The following is a 25695-nucleotide window of genomic DNA, read 5'->3' on the forward strand; positions in this document are numbered from 1 at the left end:
TGCACATTTTCTGTAAAACTCCCAAAGTGACTTCTTCCACTCCCAAGAAAGAGCCATTATTACACAAGGCACACCCTGTTTAAACCAACTGAATGCAACACCTGAAATAAAAAAAATTACCATTCACTGCGTTTAAGTTCAATAATCCTAAACCCAATGTGGAATGAAAATTTTTCATCCTGATAACAGCCCCCAAATTTGTTATGGATCAGACCAAACCCTCTCAAAACATGCCATGGAAATAGCCTGGGTGCTAACATTTCTCCAGGCATTGCATTCCAGATGTATTTTGAATGGTCAAATTCTCAGTCTTGAAACAAAACACGTTTTATTCATACACTACAGTTAAAATGCAGACAAAATAAAAGACTTGGTTTAACTATAACTCTATCAAAATACTTAACAAAATAATAAACAAAATAATTCATTAACTGTTCAAATGTAGTAACATCCCATAAGCACACACTGGCAAATGCAAAGTCAGTAAAATAGATTGTAACACATGCAATTCTAGCAGTAGGGAGAGAATCCAAGCTTTTAGCTGTAACAGAGAAAGGAAAAAAGAGCTTCCACATCCAGCTTTAAGACCGCAGCAATGGCTACTGCAAACATAACTAAAAATCCTGGTTCTGAGGGAGCTTTACCCCATCTGTTCAGGATGCTTCTAATATTCCACTTTTAAAAAAAGCCATGCTGCCTGGCCTGCTGTGCTCCTCCATCTCTACACTCTATTATCCATGACCTAACAAACTGTTTACTTTCTTGGCTTAAAGTAGTTTGCTTGTCACCTCTATTCAGTGGTAGAATTCTCGCCTCCCATGCACAAAGGTCGGGTTTGATTCCAAGCCAATACAAGGCAGTCCTTCCTTTCTATTATCACTAGAGAGGTAGTGTTTGGCAAGGTAATGCATCTAAAGGTTGGCAAGTCTCCTGTCTGTAATGGAATGCATCCTACGGTACTACATAAGATGGCAGGGGAAATAGCAAATGCACTTGTGATAATTCACCAAAATTTGCTGGACTCTGGGCTAGTTCCAGAAAAAAAATGCATATTAGAATACATTTTTTATAAGATTATAACATTCGGGAGAGGAATTAGGTTACGTGACCCATCAAGTCTGTTCCGCCAAATGATCTTGGATGATATGTTTCTCAACTCCATTCTCCTGCCTTCTCCCATAACATTTGACCCCCTTATTAATTAAGAACCTATCTACATCTGTCTTAAACACATTCAATGATTTGGTCTCCACAGTCATCTGTGCCAATGGGCTCACAAATTCCTCCTCATCTAAATTCTATTCTAAAGGGTCATCTTTTCACTCTGAGGTTGTGCTCTTGGGTCCTAGTCTCTCCTATGAGTGGAAATATGTTCTCCAAGTCCACACTATTGAGACCACTCAGTACTCTAAGTTTCAATGAGATTCCCCCTTTTCCGTCTAAACTTCAACAACTGCAGACCTAGAATCCTCAACCGCTCCTCAGATAACAAGCCCTTCATCCCTGCGATCATTCTTGTAAATTTCTTCTACACTCCCTCCAAGGGGAATACCTCCTTCTTCAGATACAAGGCCCAAAACTGCTCACAATATTCTAGGTGCTATCTGACCAGTGTCTATGTAGTTTCAGCAGTGTATCCCTGCTGTTGTGTTAAACCCTCTCCAAATGAGTCCTAATATTACATTTGTCTTCCTAACTGCCAACTGAATACTTTTTGTTAGACTGAACGAGTACCTTGCCCTAACACTACGGACTCTTTCATTATTTAGCAGCCTCCGGTGTGGCAACTCATCAAAGACCTTCTGGAAATCCAGACAGATTATGTCCACTGGCTCTCCTTGGTCATTGACTTGCTGTCTAACTTGCTCATTACCCCCTCAAAGAATTCTAACAGATTTGTCAGGCATGCCCATCCTTTCATGAACCAATGCTGACTCAGTCCTATTTTAATCTACATTTTTAAATGCTTTAACAATCAATTGACACTCATTCAACCTCGCAATAAAATATTTCAATGTGGCAAAAAGAATTATCTTTGGTTTATAAGAGATGCTTTTTGATTTCATTTTAAATACAATATGGTACTAGTGCCATTGCTTACTAATAATACTTGCAATGACAATTTCAGAGAAGAAAATGAATTGCAAACACATTCTGGAGTTATTGTACCTATCACAAACTATTTTCAAAGTAAGAGCATTGTTTTAGAAGCTTTATCAACTAAGGCGAGAAAATATAAGAACCGCAACTTCTGGCACACAATAACTAGATACCCATCCACACCAGTGTGCAAAAAACATGGTGTATCAGGTTGGAAAAGGATCTGGAAATTCCTTTCCCTTGGGTGCCCGTATTGTGCGCCATTTAAATGCTATAGTGACATCTACTGGTGGGTAAAACTTTTCCTTTTCTTTAAATTATGGTACAAGATGTACCATTCATTTCTGCTATTTGCTAATTCCACAGTAAGCTTTCATGTCATTGAACCTCTCGGCAGGCTTTTATGTTATTGCTGTTGGCTTCATACTCATCTATTTTAGTATGGTGCAAGCTGGTGGTCTGTGTAGGTGTGGTTTAATGTAAGCAAAGCTTCTCTCATGACACTGCCAAATTCAAGTGAAGCAACATGTATCACAATTTATTTAAGTGTTTAAATATCTTGACAGTTTCACGTCACATGCTGAATAGCTATCACACTTGTTCAAATAAAAGACAAACATAGAAATGTAATTGCAATGACATGTATATAAAATTGATTCCACTTTTTCAATGGATTTACTTATCCACTAGGATATTGTTGTTTCAAATTTAGAGAACGATTTCAAATCTGAGAAAATATTTTCTGGATCATATAGCGTCTGCAAGTTAGTGCACAATTTTTAAAAGCAGAAAGATTATTTGAAAACAACACCGCAGAACAATCAAATAAATAACCAGAAAAGAACCTGTTGTGTTGCATCAATTAAAACGAATCTTATCTTAAGCAGATTTAATGTCACCCGAGTGACCACAAAAAAATGACTCTGGAAACACAGAACCTAATGTAGCCAAATTGAAAAGAATGAAACAAATATAAGTTGATTGTAATTGTCTCTAGAAGCCTAAAAGCAATTCTTTGATGCTACCTGTACCCAGATTCTACATAATGTCTTCTGTTTCAGTACTTTGTGGCTGATTTCATTGATATAGTGGTGGCCTACAAAACTAATTACCACTTTAAAAATGAACTAGTCAATTAATTAACTCGTATCCGCAAAGAAGTTTTCAAAATACTCCATTTCACTTTCTATCACAATTAAAATTATATCAACAGAAATATTACATTTACCTTAAGTATATTATTCCAAAAGTAAATTATTACTACAATTTTCTGAAAGAAGTTTTCTCTTAGCAACAACTTCGTTATGGAAAAATAGGATAACACTGGATTGGAATTCAACGCTGCTGATTTAGCAGAGTGAGAACCCAATGTAGTCTGAATGTCTGCCATACTGATGAACACATCGGTGCTGGCACGTTTTTGGTTTAAGAGAGCTTTATGTCCATCCTGTGGATATGTTTTTCATAATCTTGCGGTGGTATCCGAAGTAATTCATGAAGAAAACAATCTAGGGTTTCATTTCCTTTTAAGGAAGGTAGCAAAAGGCCTGTACAATTCATGGTTGTGAAAACAATGTTAACTACGCTTTATGTTATTTTGAACAGAAGTATTTTATTCTTCAACTGAACAAAGCAAACAAATAAAGGGCAGAATGTTTCCATGAGTTGAATGACATGGATGTTAGGAATGGGAGGTCAAATTCCTCTGATAATTAAAATTCAAACACAAGTCCCCAGTTTGTTGGGCCAAAACACCCAGAGAAGCTCAGCTCACCTGATCTGTTACAAAGGAGTGTTTAAATAAAAGAAAATCCCTAATATTCAGTTTATATGCAACAAGTAACGTTATTTATTTAACCCTAACATTGAACAAATTAACAGAACTACTAACAAATCGAACAATTCCCCCCTAACTACTAACTATTCCCAAACTGAACAAATTTCTACTGGTATGCTATTCCAATAAACACAAGTCACACCTTCATAAACCCAAGTAATAATAAGAATAAATCAAAACTTAGACTCTTAAAAGCATAGCCAGGTTAACTCTTCCAGAATGTTCCTTGCCTTCACCACTGATCCTTCTGTCAGGAATGTTTTCTCTGTGAGGACTTTTACCTTGAAGTGCCAAGGGACCTTTTATGGGTAGATGGTGCTTTCTCAGAATGGTTAGAGATTTCTGTGAGAGTTAGATGTTTACTCCTCAAATGACTGTTTGCTCTCCTTCGATTTTCAAAAGCCTTCTTTTTAAATACCTTGGATGGCATATCAATTTTCTTACACTAGCATTGGTCGGAGGTTGTCAAAACCATCAGATTTGAATTAAATTGGTTTTCAATTTCTAAATGGTGGGTTAAATGAATTGGTTGATCTTCTAGCTAGTTGCCAAAACATCAAAACAAGCCTGTTTCCAATCACACAGCCAAATGATACATGTTTCAATTTCAGATCTGTCAGTACTTATCCAGCTGCTTACGGACACATTTGCTGTGTAAATCTCCAAGCTTAGTAAAGCATTTTACTTCATAAAAGGAACCATGCACTCGCTCCCCTGCCACCCGCCCACCATCATTTTTGCGAACAAATCCTAGCTTCCTGACTTCCAACTCACAAGTACTCTACTCAACTTCGTTACATCTGCCCCCTTAAAAAAAAACCATCATTTGAAGAAATGGCTTCAATTTTTTCTCTAAACCTTAACATCTTTATCACAAAATACATAGGTCAGTAATCTGAAGTTACATATTTCATACTAATTCTGCATACGGATGTAACATTGGACCAAGTGTTCAATGTTATATACACTGTTTTCTTTTAAACCCACGGTAACACATCTGTAATAACATTTTTACAAACTGCAACATGTACAATCTGTAAATTAAATGCTTGTCACACAAGATTCCAATGAAATAGTCTTGTATTCTTGTCCTTAAGTATTTCTAAAAAGGTGATAGAGTATATATAACTGTCGATGGTACATTGTTTGTAACATAAACATTAAAATATTATAAAGCCATTACCAAACAACAAGTGTTTCAAAAGTCACTGGAGTCAGGGAAAGTCGCAGATGATTGGAAAATTGCTGTTGTAACCCCCTTGTTATAGGCCGATTAGCCTAACCTCGGTAGTTGGTAAAATTCTTGAATCCATTGTCAAGGATGAGATTTCTAAATTTCTGGAAGTGCAGGGTCAGATTAGAACAAGTCAGCATGGATTTAGTAAGGGGAGGTCGTTCCTGACAAACCTGTTAGAATTCTTTGAAGAGGTAACAAGTAGGTTAGACCAGGGAAACCCAGTGGATGTTATCTATCTAGGCTTCCAAAAGGCCTTTGATATAGTGCCTCACGAGAGGCTGCTGTGCAAGGTGAGGGCCCATGGTGTTCGAGGTGAGCTACTGGCTTGGATTGAGGATTGGCTGTCTGACAGAAAGCAGAAAGTTGGGATAAAAGGCTCTTTTTTGGAATGGCAATGGTGATGAGTGGTATCCCGCAGGGTTCAGTGTTGGGGCCGCAGCTGTTCACCTTATATATTAATGATCTGGATGAAGGAACTGGGGGAATTCTGGCGAAGTTTGCCGATGATGCAAAGATAAGTGGACAGGCAGGTAGTACTGAGGAGGTGGGGAAGCTGCAGAAAGATTTAGACAGTTTAGGAGAGTGGTCCTGGAAATGGCTGATGAAATTCAACGTGAGCACATGCGAGGTTTTGCACTTTGGCAAAAAGAATACAGGCATGGACTATTTTCTAAGTGGTGAGAAAATTCGTAAAGCAGAAGTACAAAGGGATCTGGGAGTGTTGGTCCTGGATTCTCTAAAAGTTAACTTGCAGGTAGAGTCCGTGATGAAGAACGCAAATGTAAATGTTGTCGTTTATCTCAAGAGGGTTGGAATATAATAGCAGTGATGTGCTTCTGAGACTTTATCAAGCTCTAGTTAGGCCCTATTTAGAATACTGTGTCCAATTTTGCCCCCACACCTCAGGAAGGATATACTAGCCCTGGAGCGTGTCCCGCGGAGATTCACACAGATGATCCCTGGAATGGTAGGTTTAACGTACGATGAACGGCTAAGGATCCTGGGATCGTACTCATTAGAGTTTAGGAGGTTGAGGGGAGATCTAATAGAAACTTACAAGATAATGTATGGCTTAGAAAGGGTGAACGCTGTGAAGTTGTTTCCATTAGGCGGAGAGACTAGGACCCGTGGGCACAGCCTTAGAATTAGAGGGGGTAAATTTAAAATGGATATGAGACGACATTTCTTCAGCCGGAGAGTGGTGGGCTTGTGGAATTCACGGAGTGCAGTGGAGGCCGGGACGTTAGATACCTTCAAGGCAGAGATCGACAAATTTTTGATCTCACAAGGAATCATGGGCTACAGGGAGAGTGCAGGGAAGTGGAGTTGAAATGCCCATCAGCCATGATTTAAATGTCGGAGTGGACTTGATGGGCCGAATAGCCTTACTTCCACGCCTATGTCTTATGGTCTAACTCTTTTTTAATGGTGGAATATTTTCTCTGGTGGATATTGAGTATTTTTGAAAAATAACCTATTGGACTTTCAATTCCACAATCATCCTCCTGCGTCAACACAGCTCCAACCCCTACATCACTTGTATCAATAGCGACTTTAAAGGGTTTCAAGAAATTTGGTGTGGCTAAGACTGGTGCGGTGGTTGATCCAGCTTTTAAATTCTCAAATGCCTCCTGGCATTGTTCTGTCTACTGAAATTTCGTGTTCTTCTTTAGCAAATCCATAAGCAGTGAAGTTTGGTACAAACTTCTGGTAGGACCCAGACAGTCCCAAAGATCGAAGCACCTCTTTCTTCAAGCATAGTCTTGCAAATTCCTTAATGGCCTTTGTCTTCACTTTCCTCAAGGTCATCCTTCCATGACCGATAGTGTGTCCCAGGAATGTCACTTCTGCCTTCGCAAGTTCAGTTTTTGTTAAATTAATGATCAGTTTTGCCTTCTGTAGTCTTTCAAAGAGCTCAGCTAAATACACCATATTATCTTTTCATGAATGGCTGAAGATCACAAAGTCATCTGTATCGTTGGCACAACTAGTCAATACTGCCACAACTCTGTTCATAAGTTTTTAAAATGTGGCTGGTGCGTTCTTCATTCCAAAGGGCATTACTTAAATTGATATAGCCCATTTGGGATTACAAATGGAGAAATTTCTCTTGTTCTCTCCAACAAAGGTTCTTGCCACTAACCACAAAGTAAGTGTAACTTTGTCATGTAAGTGGCTTGTCCACCTTTTTCCACACAGTCCTCCAGCCTTGGAATTGGGTATGAGTCTGATTTAGTTGCGGCATTGACCTTCCAATAATCCACTCAGAATCGTTCAGTGCCATCAGGTTTAGGAACCAACATGATTGGTGAACTCCACTCACTTCGACTCAGCTTGATGCCCTCTTAGGGCATCGCGTTCACTTCCTTCTGTACCTGTACTGGTTTCAGAATATCAAGCCTGCAAGGGTGTTGTTTTATTAGAACAGCATTTCCTTTTTTAACCTCATGTACTGTAACATTAGTCCTCCCCATTCTATTTCTATGTATGTCCTCATATTGCTGCAACAAGCCTTTCAAGTCAATTCTCTGTTCCTGAGACAGTTAGCTCACTATCCCATCCCTTCTTTTTAAGGACTTCCTCACTATTTATTTTGAGGCATATCAAAATCCAAACCATCTGGATTTGATTCCACACTCTGAGGGGCAGTGACTAATAATAATTTCTCCAGTCCCCTGCCCTGTCACTGTAAAGATTCAACATATTCACGTAACATACCTGATAATTTTTTGTCTACCTAGCACCTTTACCAGATAATTCACTGGACTGAACTTCTTCTCAGTCCGATAGGAACCATTAAACCTTGCTGTGAAGGAATCTCCTACCACAGATAACAGCACCAACACTTTATGTCCATGGGCAAATGTACAAATTTTAGATTTCTTATCTGTTTCTTGCTTCATTGGGTGCTGTGCAAATGTTGTCTAGCTAATTCACCTACAGTTTAAATCTTTCTCCCACTTCAGATAAATAATCCAACTGCAGATCTCTGATTTCTGACCCATCGACTTTTCCTTAATTAATTTTAAAGGCCCTCTTACTTCGTGTCCAAATATCAATTCAAATGGAGTAAACTGAGGTGATTCATTTTGAGCATCTCTAATAGCAATCAATATAAATTCTCATCTATCCTAATCATTTGCATAATCTTAGCGATGGGCCCTCAGCATGGCCTTTACTGTCTGATGCCACCTTTGCAATGCTCCCTGGGATTCAGGTAAAGTTGGACCCTTGATTTGACCGAATCTCTCTGGGTAGTCCATATGGGTATAGAAAGCAAGCAACTCCTCCACAGCCTTTTTTCATCTTAACAGTTCATAATGGAATTGCCTCTGGAAATCTGATAGACACATCCATTCTGGTTAACGAATACTGGTTCCCGCTTTTGGTTTTAAGAATGGGACCTACACAATCATAATCCATGTGAAAGATTCTTCACATTCGGGAATTGGCATCAAAGGCGCTGGTTTTATTACTGCCTGTGGTTTTCCTGCCATTTGACACATATGGCAGGTACCACAAAATTCAACTACATATTTATGTAAGCCAAGCCAACAGAAGTGCTTTTGTATCAGTGATAATGGGAACTACAGATGCTGTAGAATCCAAGATAACAAAGTGTGGAGCTGGATGAACACAGCAAGCCAAGCAGCATCTCAGGCTCACAAAAGCTGACGTTTCAGGCCTAGACCCTTCATCCCCTCTCTGATGAAGGGTCTAGGCCCAAAACATCAGCTTTTGTGCGCCTGAGATGCTGCTTGGCCTGGTGTGTTCACCCAGCTCCACACTTTGTTATCTTAGAAGTGCTTTTGTATCTTAGCTCCACCCCAAGATGACCTCCTACAGGTAATTCATTTGCTACCTGCAATATTTCTTGCTTGTATGCTTTCAGCAATACTATCCAGTGAACTTCTGCCCATTTCTCCACCGCATTAAATTGCTGAGATCTCCATTTTCACGTTGGGGTTCTATCCTTCAGGTAATAACACCCAAGAATACATTCTGATTCCCTTTCCAAGCCTTATGATATAAATCTTTTACTGTCTTATCTTTTTGTTGTAACTCCTTTCGTTATTCAGAATCAAACACCTCTGCCTGATCCTCTACCTGTTTAGGCTTTCCCTCTATTATTTCATCCAACAGAGTGTTAGCTAACTGGATCTCAACTCCTTCGCCTTTCTCTTTGGTTTTCCCTTGTGCTTTAACTTATAACTGTGGGATCTTGTTACCACACAATCTGGAAAAATTCCAATGTATTTTTCTTTTAACCTCTCACTTCCCTGGGTTTCCTTTGGCTTCGCTAATACAAGTGGCATCACTCCCGCCTTTGATCCTGCTCGGTCGTTTCCAAAAACAACCTGTATTCCTGGAAGAGACACTCAATCAATCACTCTCACTGTCACTTCCCCAGTCTAGATTGGACTTTCTAGCCTTATCTTAAAATAAATCTTTCTCCATTTATTCCAGATTATCACCCTGTCGGGTAAGATTTCAGGAGTGCAAATACTTGCATCTCATTGTATTAGAGACTGACTAGCTCCTATATCTCTCAATATTTATTTTCTTTATCTGCTCACCCTGTTCTTCCTGTGTAAACCTTACCCACAGAGGTGAAACCTTTGTAGCGATCAGGCACTATCTTACTATCCAGTCCACAGATAGGTTGTGCACTCTCCTCCAGCTCCTTGGCTTCTCTTAGGATTTCCTTCACTGCCTCAACTAATCCCACTGGTTTAGCCTCTTTTACCACGTCCTTATTCCTAGTGCCTTTCTTAAACCACCAGCACTGTGACTTTGTGTCCCACTCCACTACAGTGAAAACACCCAAGCCCTATCACCTCCTTTTCACCCTCTTGGGTTTATTCTTTCACCGACAGTAAACTGTACCCAGTTTGATCTATTTTTTTGATTGAAGGATCTCCCTTTTTCCCAATTTCTAATCCTCACAGAATGAAATTGCTATCAGAAGCTAAACTTAATTAATGGGCTAATGCACATTCATCCGCCATCTGAGCAGCTCTTCTCACTGTTTGAACTTTCTGTTCCTCAACATGAGTTCTTATCATTTCTGAAAGTGAGTTTTTAAATTCGTCCAGCAGAATAATCTCTCTCTAAGATCCTCATATGGCTTTTCTATCTTTAATGCTCTCACCCATCTATTGAAGTTGTTGTGTTTAATTCTTGCAAATTCGACACAAGTCTGACCTGGTTCCTTCTTCATGTTTCTGAGCTGTTGTTAATATCCAGTTTCTCAAAGGAAATGAAATAGCCTTCTATATCTTTTTCATCAAATTTTGGTAATGTTTTGATATATGTGTATATATCCCTACCAGGTCCTTGGCTACGATGGGTCTGCTCATTATCACTCTCCTCTTCACGAAACCCGTCTACTACCTTTATTTTCATCCTTTCATGTCAGTTATCGTGTATAATTTGTAAATTCCAAAGTTCAAACTCTCTCTCTTTCTCCCTCTCTTCTCTCTCTTTATTTTTGTTTGGCTAGAGCAACTCTTTCCTCTTCTTTTTCCTCTACTTTCAATTCAAATTCAAAGCATTTCAGTTCACTTTCCTCCTCTTCTGCCCTGGCTCTTCTTTCCTTCCCTTTATCTTCTAACTCCAATGGTCTAATTTTCAATTTGAGTTTTTCTAACTCCACTGCACTTGCCTGTTTCTGATATACCTAAATGCTTGACCAACTCCATTACAATTTTAGCTTTCCTCTTATCCCTTGTTAAACTCAATTCTAGCCTGTTTGCATAGTATGAAAGTAAATCTTTCTTCTGTTTTTCTAAACTGCATGGCAAATTTGGGAAGCAACCGGAACCTTTTAGCAATGTTAAGAGCCATTTCCTCATTTTTGATTTAACCAACCACGAGTAACGAAAATTAAATAGATTTTTCTCAACTAAGTTTTATTTAAAAATCCAGGACACTAATCCCCAAGTCTGTTTAAATCTGTACAAATCTGTTCAGATCCTGTACAGAGCCCCCAATCTGTCAGGAAGCGGAGGTCAAACCCCTCTGATAATTAAACCCAAAACACCCCGTGAAGCTCGCCTCACCTAGCCTGATCTGTTAAAAAGTAGTTAAATGAAATAAAATCCCTGACATTCGCTTTATAAGAGGCAAATAACAATTTATTTATTTAACCCTAACATTGAACAAATTAACAGAACTACTAAGAAACTGAACAATTCACCCCTAACAACTAACTATTCTCTAACTGAACAAAATTCTACTGGCAACCTGTTCCAATAAACACAAATCCCACTTATATAAACCCAAGTAACAATAAAAATAAATTAAAACTTATACTCTTAAAAGTATAACCAGATTAAGTGTTCCAGAGTGTTCATTGTCTTCTCTGCTGATCTTTCTGTCAGGAATGTTTTCTCTGTGAATTCTTCTGCAAGGTCTTTTAGTTAGTAGTGCTTTGGTGGTTTTTATGGATAGATGGTGCTTTCTCAAAGAGCTGAGAGATTTCTGTGAGATCTAGATGTTTATTCCTCAGATGGCTATTTGCTGTCTCCTGATTTTCAAAAACCCTCTTCTTATATACCTTGAATGACAGATCAACTTTCTTACAAGTGCATTGGTCTGAGGTTGACAACCCCATCATATTTAAATTAAATCAGTTTTCAATCTTTAAATGGTTGGGTTAAGTAAATTGGTTGATCTTCAAGCTAGTTGCCAAAACATCAAAACACCTATTTCCAATCACTCAGCCAAATGATACATATTTCTATTTCAGAACTGTCTGTACCTATTTAGCTGCTTACGGATACAATTTCTGTGTGAGTCCTCTGGCTTAGAAAAGCACTTTACCTATGAAAGGAACCACACACACTTCCCCTAACCCCCATCATTTTTAGAAACAAATTCTAGCTTCTTGTCTTCCAATTCACGAGTACTCTACACAATTTGGTAACAGTGGGCAATGGCGAAACAGTTGGGAAAATATGGCAAGATTGGAAAAGTAAAATTCTCAACATTAAGAAAAATATTTTGATTTCACGCACAAGGTTTTAATGGAGAGACACAAATCTTGCAAGCAAACAGCAAGAACTGTATTTGAAGGCATTTCTATTTCATTATTATCTATTCTCATTTTATCTAAATGCAGTTTGCACTTTTCCCTCAAAGCAGAAAGAAACCGAGATAATTTTTGACTTGAAAGCCAGAGGAAGTAGCTGGCGCCAGCAGGTCACTGTCGAGCCTCTGTCTAAGCCAGCACTCCCTTACATCACCAAGCATGTCCATAGGCAGTGAATAGCCTCATCTGCTATACCCTTCCTTGTCCACAGAGCTAGACATTACACATGCATCAGCTTGGCCACATTATCATGGTACATTTCCCACCCACTTACCATACAGTTCACCACTTTAACATTGTACCTTGGAACTCACTGACGTTTAATTGCAATGCTGCTGCCAGGCTGCTTTGCAAGCAGAGACAGGCAACTCATGCAATCTCAAGCATCACAGCAGAGTATATCTCAGGGACCAATACTTGCTTTCTTAGCACTACTTTGCGTCGACTTGAATGGTCACAGCATATCTGCCTTGTCTTCCCCATTTGCGCTTTGCTGCCTCATTCAGAACTTACAGACAAAATTACTTCAATTTTGCCTTGTCTAGTGGTGCAATCACAAAGCCAGCTAGCCTATCATGTTCGCCAGGCAGTGGTCCATCCACGGGGTGGATATGTGCTGTACGGCACCATGTTATCTCAATCTCACATCAACAACGTGATAGCAGTTTATGCAGTAAACACTCTGCATGGACTTCGGCCAAATAATCATTTTTCAAATTCAAAGGAGAGTGATCCTTAAATCAAATGCTGGGGTACTGTTATCATTTAGGCAGCATCAGCACAGTCGTCACACTGTCCAATCTCAGTCCATGGCTTTGGATATGGTCAGTCAGTTGGTCGGGCAGTCAGAGGTTCCATATTATTATAGTCCAGTGAGTGAACCACAATCAGTCCTGCAGGTCCAGTGCAAAATGTTTGGTGATTAGCAGTAAGTCATTCAGAGAGCTGTACAGAGATCAGTACTATTGCTGGAACCTTTGATGAAACAAGCCAAAAAGATTTTAATTGACAACTGGTTCTAATAGCTCTAAAGTTAGATGAAGTAATCATTCATTGACTGTAAATTTGTTCTTGTCAAAAAGCAAGCAGCTGTTTAGTCTCAGAAGCAAATACAGCTTTTTTTGTTTTTGTTGTGCCTTAACTTTTGCTGTCGTTTATAATGTTCTTGACAGTTTGAACGTTTCTCAACGTGTGAACAATGACAAGATGCTATGCTATGCCGGGTATTCAGAAGAGAGTAGCAGTCTTTCAGTCGCGATCTTAATGTGGTATGGCACTTCAGATCAGTAGGCTGTTAAACTTTACTCTTGTAGCTGCAGTTACTGTGACAGTCGATCAGGCAAATGATGATGATGTAAAGTGGTAAAAACATTTACAAATACGAGATTCAATTTGCAATGAAGCATCATCTGTGCCACCAATCTCCGTCTGAAGCTTTTGTTTTGCAATTCCCTCCCTCTAGTTATTCTGAAGGGCTATTCATGCTGGCAGCCTTTGACCTGGTGAACAGTTAGACTTCAAATATGGTGCTAGTAGGGAAATTCCAGAAGATCCTGGCAGGCAATTACTTTCACCGCTGGTGAGCACATGAGAACATCAGCATGGTGCCCTAGAAACAGTACATACATAATAACATGAGCTGCAGCGAATTGCAGAAGATAATTTGCCAGAGCTCATGGACTGAAATCCTGCAGGAAACTCCCCCAAAATTGATATTTAGCCGACTTTTGGTATAATCTAAACAACTGCTTCTTTAAAAGAAATACTATAGCATTTGATGACTTTAAAGAGAGCCATTAAATTTTTAGCCAGTCTCAGTGAAATTGTTGAACTGCTTTCATTTTATAACACCATAAAGAGAGAAATTCCTTTCGTTTCCTTTTGTAAGCTTTCAATCTTTTTTCACAAGTGACGCACTGTAAACTGTAAGTCAAGTAGCCTTGCAGCTTGGAAAGGTTGACAGGCTAGCTTAATTGCAAACACAAAATTCTTATTTCAAACGCTATAAGGTTTATTCTTCTTCACTAACATCCTAAAGATTTTAAGACATTAACATGGTCCTCTTGTCACGATCCAACTGTATAAATTCAGTTTTTTCACCACAAATCAGAAATTTGGCCGATTGAGATGACCACATCAGACTGTCAAGCCATTCTGGCCAGTAGAATAAAAGTAGTACATTACATGCGGACTATACAAATTCAGAGAAATTGATTCCAATGGTTTCTGACCAACAATACTGAACCATAAAATGTTAGAATAATAAACGATTGCCAAGTGTTTACACTTACATCTATGTCCTTTATTGCCAAATACTGGAAACATTCATTATATAAGAACCCTGGGTTCTTATTGTAAGTTGTGATGCCCCTACCTCTGAGCCATAGACCCGTGTTCAGGTCCCACCAACTGCAGAGGTGTGTAATAACATCTGAGAACAGTTGATAAAAAAAAAGTTAAAGAATCCTTCATAATTTTGAAGATCTCTATCAGATCTTACATTGTATTTAAATTAATAAAAAGCCCAAATTTATCAATGATAACTTCATATCTGTAATCATAAATGTTTGATAAAGTCATTGTAAATTTATATTACACCTTTCCTTTGCTGTATTTATAACATGAGATCTGAATACATGGACATGCCAAAATCATGATACAGGGATTCTTTAATCCACTGGTGCCAGGTCATTACAAACAGGATGGAAATGAAGGTTAAACATGCAAAACACAGTGTTTGTATGGAATTATGCCTGTGGTTTACATGTGGTTGAGGAAATCCTTTGTCTGCCTCATCCTTCTCCCAACAGGTCATCTTTCATCAAAGATACCCTTTCCTCCAAACAGGATCGATTCAACTGATTATCTGCCATGTTTAGAGCCCTTCCTCACCATCATTACCTCTGCTGGACGTCCCAGCACCACTGCTTGACTGCCCTGCTTGGTACTCTCCTTGGCCATGCAATCTGTTGTTGGAGGTTCCATTACACCTTTTCCTTGAGACTTGTCACCCTGGCAACTATATATAACACACAGCGATCATTTGTGAAGCAGCGTGAGATTAACAAATTTAACTGTGTCATGATGATTGGATTATTTGGGCCCATATTTGTGGTAGCATTCCCTTCTTGTTTCACTGATCTGTGCAAATGGTAAAGAGATGGGGTGATATCAGCATTTTCTCTACAAAACATTCTCCAATCTCTTATCTGTACTGATAGCTTCTTTCAAAAGGACTCAAGTTCTGTGAGGATCACTCACATTAGTGTCTAAATTGGTCAAGTTTCCAGGAGTTGTACGATCAGTGGCATTTGTTGCCTTAGTTTTCGCCTCCCTACAGGTTCTTCCTGCAGTTTTCTAAGATGTGAGTCAGCCCCTTCCTACTGGAGCTGATCCCGGATTAACAATGCACAGGTCACACGAGGATTCCTTATTGTTATCCAACTCCACCTCACTAGAGTCATCACCCGCTGATACTCCAGATTCCACAATACTGCCGAGTGACATTCTTGCTTCCACATCATCCACCACATTGCTGACCTTAAGCAACTTGTGAATTGTTTTCTGAAGTTGCCCCCCAGCTAGATATGGCCATCTGTATCAGTCACCTGATGACTCTGTGGGGTTCAGAGTTCCAGACATCTTGTACCTTATTCTGATGCCCTATGTTCTAATTCCAGAGGAATACCCTTGCACCAATTGGAAGGTCAGTCGTTACAGAGATAGTAGGAAATGCCGATGCTGCAGAATCTGAGATAACAAGGTGTAGAGCTGGATGAACACAGCGGGCCATTTCTGAAGAAGGGTCTAGGCCCAAAACATCAGCTTTCCTGCTCCTCTGATGCTGCTTGGCCTGCTGTGTTCATCCAGCTCTACACCTTGTTATTTTGGAAGGTCAGTTGTGTCAGCTTTGTGATTGTTCGCATTTTTACATCTTGGTGTTTCTCTCAATCCTCTTGGATGCATTTCAAGCACGTGGCTTGGTTTTGTGTGAGTTTTGTGAAACCACTCAATGACTTGACAACCTCCATCAGGTGTAGTAAGGCCAAGGTGTGGTCCACAGATAGGACTGAAGCTCATACAAAGAAGAGATGGTTTGGAAAATAGCCCGTGGATGAGTGTGGGGTGTCATAATGAGCATAAATCAGCTTTGAAAGATACACACAGACCACTTTTGTTTACTCTTAGGAGACAAGGTGTACAGATAGTCATGCAGGACACAGTTGACTCATTTATACCTCCCAATACCCCTCTTTGCAATGCTATAGACTTTGTGAAGCCTCTGTAGGAACATGATCTCCAAGTTGCAAGTCTGGATCACAATGAATCAGACACGACACACTGATATGGACAAGCTAATCATGTACTGACACCCTTTCTATACTTAAGATCCTTTGGTCATGGATGGGAATGGTCTGCCCGAACTTGGTGAACACATCTGTAAATGCTAGAATGTGCTCAGTCCCATTACTACCATGGCCAATGACCAAAAAATCAATTGCCAGATCCTCTAAAAGCCTCTTGTTGGAGGTTGAGTTATATATTATTATCCTGTATTTTGGATCATTAGATGTCTTACTTGATTTGTGATAATTCAACATCATTGTAATTTTTAAATAAATTGCAGCAGACACACCGCTGGTAATAATAATGACTACAATTTTCTGAAAAAAAATTAGGATTAAAAAATCACATTTCCATCTGTTACAGCACTACCATAAAAGATGCAGCAGAGTGGAGCTACATCATAGAATCATGCAGTATAGAAGAGATCCTTTGGCCCATTGAGTCTATACTTCCAAAAATATACAACCTACTCTAGTCCTACTTTACCACACTAGACCTATAGCCTTGAATGTTATGACATTTAAAGCACTCATCCTGGTACTTTTAAAAGATTGTGGATGACACACAGATTGGCCAGGTGGTTTTAGTGAGGATTTGTGTGTTAGCTTACCAGGAGAATACAAAAAGATTGGTCAAATGGAGTTTAGCCCTGTAAGGTGGTGCACTTTGGAAGAACTACCCTCCCAGGTAGTGCATTCCAGAGACTCACCACCTTCTGGGAGAAAATGTCTTTTCTCCAACCCCTTCTAAACCTCCTGCCTTTCACTTTCAAATTATGCCCCATTGTTATTGATCTTTCAACTAAGGGGAATAAGTGCTTTCTATTCACCCTGTCCACGCCCCTCATAATCTTACACATCTCTATACATCACCCCTCAACCTTCTATGCTCCAAAGAAAACAATCTGAGCTTATCCAGCTTCTCTTTACAGCTGAATTACTCCATCCCAGTGAATCTCCTCTGCACCCCCTCCAATGCAATCACATTCTCCTGTAGTGGCATGACCAGAATGTACAGAATATTCCTACTGTGGCCTAACTGAAGTTCTGTACAGCTCCAAAATAATTACAGTGGTCTTATAATCAATGCAATGACTGATAAAGGCAAGCATCCTAAACACTTTCTTAGTTACCCTATTAACTTGGTTTGCCAACTTCAAGAATCTGTGGACATGCACTCCAAGATCCTATGTTCCTCTGAGCTTCCTAGTGTCATGCCATTCATTGAATACTCCCTTGACTTTTTCCTTCTTCCAAAGTGCACCGCCTTACAGGGCTAAACTCAATCTGTCACCAATCTACCCATATGACCAATCTTTTTGTATTCTCCTGGTAAGTTAACACATAAATCCTCACTAAAACCACCTGGCCAATCTGTGTGTCATCCACAAACTTATCGTGCCTCTCACATTCTGATCTACATCATTTATGAATATCATGAACAATAAAGGACTGAGCACTGACCAATACACATCAGACTCCTATTACGCAAACTGCTTTCAACCACTTCCCTTTGACTCCTGTCACTAAGCCATGTTCAAGGTAATGTGATATCTTTGAAAATGTGAACATTTAATTTGGTCTGGTACATAGAACTCTGGCATAATTTGTCTTGTTTTATGTACGATGTCTTGAGATAGGGAGGTGCTAGGAGGGTAAGATATAAGTTACGTACCCCTAAGTAGTATAAAGAACAAAGAACAAAGAAACCTACTGCACAGGAACAGGCCCTTCGGCCCTCCAAGCCTGCGCCGATCAAGATCCTGTGTCTAACCTGTCATCTATTTTCTAACGGTCTGTGTCCATTTGCTCCCTGCCCATCCATGTACCTGTCCAAATATATCTTAAAAGACGCTATCGTGTCTGCGTCTACCACCTCCGCTGGCAACGTGTTCCAGGCATCCACCAACCTCTGAGTAAAGAACTTTCCTCGCATATCTCCCTTAAACTTTCCTCCTCTCACTTTGAACTCATGACCCCTAGTAATTGAGTCCTTCACTCTGCGGAAAAGCTTTTTGCTATCCATTCTGTCAATACCCTCATGATTTTGTAGACCTCAATCAGGTCCCCCGTCAATCTCCGTCTTTCTAATGAAAATAATCCTAATCTACTCAACCTCTCTTCATAGCTAGCACCCTCCATACCAGGCAACATCCTGGTGAACCTCCTCTGCACCCTCTCCAAAGCATCCACATCCTTTTGGTGATATGGCGACCAGAACTGCACACAGTACTCCAAATGTGGTCAAACCAAAGTCCTACACAACTGCAACATGACCTGCCAACTCTTGTACTCAATACCCTGCCCAATGAAGGAAAGCATGCCATATGCCTTTTTGACCACCCTATTGACCTGCGTTGCCACCTTCAGGGAACAATGGACCTGAACACCCAGACCTCTCTGTTCATCAATATTCCCTAGGACTTTTCCATTTACTGTATAGTTCGCCCTTGCATTTGATCTTCCAAAATGCATCATCTCGCATTTGCCCGGATTGAAATCCATCTGCCATTTATCTGCCCAACTCTCCAGTCTATCTATATTCGGCTGTAATCTCTGACAGTCCCCTTCACTATCAGCTACTCCACCAATCTTAGTGTCATCAGCAAACTTGCTGATCAGACCACCTACACCTTCCTCCAGATCATTTACATATATCACAAACAACAGTGGTCCCAGCACAGATCCCTGTGGAACACCACTGGTCACAGGTCTCCAATTTGAGAAACTCCCTTCTACTACTACCCTCTGTCTCCTGTTGCCTAGCCAGTTTTTTATGCATCTAGCTAGCACACCCTGGACCCCATGTGACTTCACTTTCTCCATCAGCCTGCCATGGGGAATCTTATCAAACGCCTTACTGAAGTCCATGTATATGACATCTACAGCCTTTCCCTCATCAATCAACCTTGTCACGTCCTCAAAGAATTCTATTGTCGGTAAGACATGACCTTCCCTGCACAAAACCATGTGGCCTATCACTGATAAGCCCATTTTCTTCCAAATGGGAATAGATCCTATCCCTCAGTATCTTCTCCAGTAGCTTCCCTACCACTGATGTCAGGCTCACCGGTCGATAATTATCTGGATTATCCTTGCTGCCCTTCTTAAACAAGGGGACAACATTACTAAGTCTCCAGGCTCCAGTGCTGCAGGAAAGTCTGTAAATGCCAGAGGTGGTTGAGGTAGAAAGATGACTTCACTACGTCAGTTTATGAGAGTAAAGCAGATGTAACACAGAACAATTTTGAGGATAAATTCGCCCTGCTCAAACCATATTTGAAAGATATCTGACCCAATGTGAGGGTTGACCATTTCTCAGCAGTGACCACTTTTCAGACCAACTGGTCAAAATAGCCATTTAGACACTCACAACAACTTGCAACTGCATACTTCCTTTAATTGAGTAAAACATTCAAATATACTACACAGGAACTTAATGAAGAGGCAGAAAGAGGTGAAGAAGTTTAGGGAAATAATTCTATAACTTAGGTCATTGGAACTGAAACAATGGTGAAGCAATTAAAATTGGCATTACACAAGGCCAAAAACTGGAGATAAATAAGTAAATGAAGGATCTTGGAAGGTTATGTGGCTGGTGGAGATAAGCGAATTTGGGACAGCTTAGCTAGAGGTAAAATATTTATATATTTGCTTTTGTTACTATTTTCTTGGCTTCAAAATAGCACACTAACTTTCTGTATCTCAACAAACCATTCTAGTTTTAACCTACTTGTACGGTGATCCATCTGAATATGATTCTGAAAAAAAAGTTAATGTCTACATTGAGTATCAGATCCCTCACGTTTTCACTCAATGTGTATGTCAGAATTGCACCTAAGTGTTTACCTCCCTCTCTTGTGCACAAGCAATAAGCTGTACTCTATGGCTAAAAGATTTGCATTTGATTTGTGAGCCTTGTTTTGATGACCTCCGATATAAGGGTACCAATACAGAATAAAATAACAAAGATTCAGGGAAAGGTAGCATACCTGATCTGAGTTCTAATTCATGGAGAATTCTCTCCTTTCTGTCAGGTCCTCTCTTGCTGATTGACTTCACTAGCCATTCCAGGTTCCATTGTTTCCAAGAAAATGGTGAGGGCTTTAAACCTACAAATTATAACAAAAAATTAACATTGGAATTACTTAATAGAGTAAGGAAATACACTTGACATTTTATTTACATGAAACATTGCTCGTACTAAGTGGGGAGGTGGGGGCCAAATGCTCATGTTTAGAAGAGCAAAGGACAAAGTGAATGCTGTGGGGCCATGGCAGCTATTGGAATTGAAAATCAATTAACAGAAGTCTAGAACAATGGTAACCATGCAAATTGTCATAAAAGCATGAATACTGTTATAAAGATGTTGTATTCAACAGCTACAGAAGTCAAAAAAGAATTAAATCAGGTTGGCCACCTTGCAGTGAAAATGAAATGGCAGATCCATCTGTATCAATCCTGCAAACATTTCCTTGCTAACATCTGGGGGATTGTGCCAAAATCCTAAGAGCTGTCTCACAGATTAATCAAACAACAGGCTGAAACAGTCATACTCACAGGATCTTGTCTCAGAGGCAACATCACAAACACCACTATCATCTGTGTTCATCCAGCTTCACACTTTGTTACCACTATCATCATCTCTGGTTATGTCCTGTCCCACACAAGTGGCAGGACAGTGGAACACAACTGAAATAGAGTTGCCCTCAGAGTCCTCAACAGTGAAACTGAACTCCATGAAATCTCATGGTATCAAGTCAAACATGGACAAGGCAACCACCTGTTATTATTAATCCCTTCCTCCACCTCAGCTGATTTAGTATTCATCCATGTTGAATATCAAATGGAGGACATACAGAAGGTGTCAAGGGCACAGAATGTACCTGGGTGGGGAAGACTCCAATGTCCATTACCAAGGATGTTTTTGTAGAACCAATACCAACTAGGATAGCTCAGACCTAAAGAGCAGAGTCCCTAGAATGAGTCTGACACAGATGGTGAGGGAACCAACAAGACAGAAAATATTCCATGGCCTCATTCGTACCAATCTACCTGTTGCACATACATCTATCAAAGACAGTACTGCTAAGAATAACCACTGCAAACTCCTTGTGGAGAGGAGATTCTATCCTCACACTGAGTACATTGACCATTATGTTATAGGACAGACAGATTTCTGCACCAATAATCATGTCCCAATATTCCACTAGACATCACAACATGTATAAAATCCCAATGAAACCACCAAAAGCACAAATTTTCCTGACTGACTGCAACATAGCAAAAACAATTCATACCAGCTTTCTTCAATGACAGTAAAAGAAATTTGTTCCAACATGCTTAACTTTAACAAGAGCAGTGAAGTTTCTAATTTAAAACTTAAACTACAGAAGTCTAGAACAATGGTAACCATGCAAATTGTCATAAAAGCATGAATACTGTTATAAAGATGTTGTATCCAACAGCTACAGAAGTCAAAAAAGAATTAAACTACTGTATATCTCTTCAGAATCCAAAATACACGCCAACTTGTCATGATTAAGAGGAATAAAAGACAAACAGTTCAACACATATATTACAGGTAGAAAAAAAATAGAGACATGGTAAACAAAATTCCAAAGATGAGAAGTCCACACCACAAGGTGGAACGTTACTTTTCTCACAGTCCTTTTGATTTTTGCAATGATGGCACACTATCTGTAGGATCATGGTTGTCCTTGGATTTGATGGTTGATCAAGTAAACTCAGATCTTTTCTGGGATTCTTTCTTTTAAATCTTTTCCAACAAATGGGAAGAGAGAAAGGAGAGAGAGAGAGAGAGAGAGAGATTGATGCTTTCGCCTTGAAGACTCTGGATGTTTCTTTGTACTCTGCTCCTCTTAGCAATCATCTCTTCTTAATCAACCAGGAGGCTCTTCTCAGGCAGAATTTCTTCAACTCAAAATATTCTTAGGGCCACTTAGTCTTGAAGTCTCCCTCTTAAAGCTTAACAAAAAGTATCACAGACCACAACAATGCAATGAAGTAGTTTAGGCTGAGAAGATTAGGGTGAATCTAGGGAGATTCTTTATGTATATTAAAGGAAAAAGAATAACTAGAGACAGAACAGGACCCCTCAAGGGGTGAGCATGTGTGTGTGGAACTGCAAGAGATGGACAAAGTCCTCAATGAATATTTCTCGTCTGTGCTAACCTTGGAAAAAGACATGAAGACTTGGGAACTTGAGGAAATTAGTGACAATATCTTGTGGACAGTCCATATCACCAGGCAGTTGGGACATGGTGTTAGAAGTATTAGAATGTGGAAAAATCTCCTGATCCTGACCAGAAATATCCAAGAACCCTGCAAGAGGCTGGAGAAGAAATTGCAGGGGCCCTGGCTGATATACTTGCATCATCCTTAGCAACAGGTGGCGTCCTGGAAGACTAGAGGGTAGTGAATGCTGTGCTCTTATTTAAGAGCAGCTGCAAAGAAAAACCTGGGAAGTAAGTTTAACATCTGTAGTAGATAAGTTACTTGAGAAGATTCTGAGTGATACAAGCATTCGGAAAGAGAAGGTTTGATTAGGAGTAGTCAGCATGACTTTGTGCATGGGAGGTAATGCCTCAAAATTTGTTAGAGTTCCCTGATGAAGTGACCAGGAAGGTTGATGAGGGCCATGTAGTAGATGTAGTCTATATGGATTTCAGTAAGGCCTTTGAAAGATTCCAAGTGGTAGGCTGCTCTGGAAGGTTAGAGTGAATGGAATCCAGACAGTGTTGGCAAATTGATACACAATTGGCCTGATGGTAGGAAGCAGAGAGTAATAGTGCAAGGATACTTGTTGGACTGGAGGCCTGCAACTAGTTGTATGCCTCAGGGGTCTGAGCTGAGCCCATTGCTGTTTGTTATTTATATCAATGACATACAAGGCATGGTATCATGGACAGTGAGGAAGGTTATCAGAAATTGCAGCGGGGTCTTCGTTAGCTGGGGAAGTGGGGCAAGAAATGGCACATAGGCTTTAATAAGGATAAGTGTGAGGTGTTGCATTTTGGGAAGTCAAATTAAGAAAGGAGTTTCATGATGAATGGTTGGGCCTTAAGGAGTGTAGTGGACCAGAGGGACCTTGGAGTTCGGGTGTATGGTTCTCTGAAAGTGGAGTCACAGGTAGACAGGGCAGTGAAGGAGGTTTTTGGCACACTGGCCTTCGTCAGTCAGGGCACTGAGTACAGAAGTTGGGAAGTTATGCTGCAATTGTACAGGATGTTGGTGAGGTCACACTTAGAATATTGTGTTTGGTTTTGGTCACCTTGCTACAGGAAGGATGTTATTAAACTGACAAGGGTGCAGAAGAAATTCATAAGACGTTGCCAGAAGTCAAGGGACACAGTTATAGGGAGAGGTTGGACAAGCTAGGACGTTTTCCTTTAGAACGTAGGAGTCTGAGGGGGTATCTTACAGAGGGAATAGGACCATGAGAGGCATGGATAAGGTGAAAGCACTCAGTCTTTTTCCCCAGGGTTGGGGAATTAAAGACTACAGGGCATCAGTTTAAGGTAAGAGGGGAAAGAATACATGGGAACCTGAGGGGCAACATTTTTACACATATGGAATGAGTTGCCAGTGGAAGAGGTTGACGCGGGTACATTAACAACATTTAAAAGGCATTTGGACAAATACATGGTTAGGAAAGGTTTAGAAGGATATGGGCCAAATGCAGGGAAGTGGGGTTAGCATGGATGGGCATTTTAGTCGGTATGGACAAGTTTGGGCCAAAGGGCCTGTCTCCGTGCTGTAGGACTCGATGCCTCGAATATGCTACACTTGATTTTCAAATTGCAAAACTGCCTGGATTTCCAGTTATAGAAGTTCAATAAAAGCAAAATACTGCAGATGATGGAAATCTGGAATAAAGACAAAGTGTAGAAGAAACTCAGCAGTTTCCCAATTCGATGTGAAATGTTGTGCATAACGTGTCAGCAGTTTCCAGTTGTGTAAGTTTGCTAGGTAATCATACCACTAAAAAAAAGTGTAATCAACATTACTGAAATTCGGTATAATTCCACATCTTATCAAATAAGTAAAACATGCAAACTTTTGCGCTCTTACTTCTCATTGTTTGTATTTCTGAATATTCACTTTAACACTTTCATGTTTCCAATTCTTTACACAACTGTTCTGAAGAAGAGTCATATCAGACTTGAAATGTTAACATTGTTTTATTTCTCCACAGATGCTGTCAGACCTGCAGAGTTTCTTCAACACTTTGTCTTTATTCCAGATTTCCATCATCTGCAGTATTTTGCTTTCATTGGACTTCTATAACTGGAATACCAGGCAGTTTTGCAATTTGAAAATCAATGTCATGGATTACAAAGGCCATCATACTTCATCCATCTACACTGATCTGAGTGTGTTACCATTGCAGCACCCAATTATTTCTTCAGTTAATTTGGACGACTTACTTTTACTACTCTACCTGGAGGCTAATTCCAGATATCCATCTGTGTGAAAAAAAAGTTGTGACAGTGTTCTAATTTTGCCTTTTATCGTAGAAAATGTGTTGCCTAATTCTCATATTTTAATTTAATGCAATTTAACATCATTTATTCAGGTCATTTTGTTGGAGAACATAGCTGCTTCATTCAAAGGCGTTTTTCCAATATTATTTAGAAATTTGACCACTTTGCAATAGATATCAGAATCCAAAGCTTACCATCAGTTACAGTAGTCAAACGAATCCCAACTCTCAAGACACAGCATTAGCATCTCTCCTGCCCATCCTGCCACCCTTCCTCCCTACTAATACATTATTGTTTGATAGAAATCACTGAGTAATTGCAGGTATTGCAACTACGACACAATTTTAGCCATAGGCAAGTGCAGGAAATATAGGAGGCAGAGACTGAAGAATTTTCCCAGGCAACATTTTAAGGCAACCTTAGGTGAATTTGCATGCAATAAGTCAAATCCTCTGAAATGTATTTTGGATCAAGATATTCGGGTCCTTCCCTGGGTTTCTGCATAATCGGCATGTCCCTTGAATCTGGTAGATAAGGGTTAAAGTAGTTAATAAGATTATTACAAATCTTGCAGG

The 25695-nt window shown here is 39.8% G+C and overlaps 1 protein-coding gene across 2 annotated transcripts in view; it reads right to left on the reverse strand.

Annotated features, from left to right (window-relative positions):
* Positions 1-25695, reverse strand: part of LOC125467296 (protein FAM227B-like) — a 263519-nt gene that overhangs the window by 187782 nt on the left and 50042 nt on the right. For both annotated transcript variants that reach the window (XM_048562957.2, XM_048562956.1), the window contains exon 10: positions 20606-20725. In XM_048562957.2, the coding sequence (XP_048418914.1) occupies positions 20606-20725 (120 nt within the window). The remainder of the gene's footprint in view (positions 1-20605; positions 20726-25695) is intronic.

Source organism: Stegostoma tigrinum, chromosome 33, assembly GCF_030684315.1.
Source record: "Stegostoma tigrinum isolate sSteTig4 chromosome 33, sSteTig4.hap1, whole genome shotgun sequence".
In the NCBI taxonomy this organism is placed as follows: domain Eukaryota; kingdom Metazoa; phylum Chordata; class Chondrichthyes; order Orectolobiformes; family Stegostomatidae; genus Stegostoma; species Stegostoma tigrinum.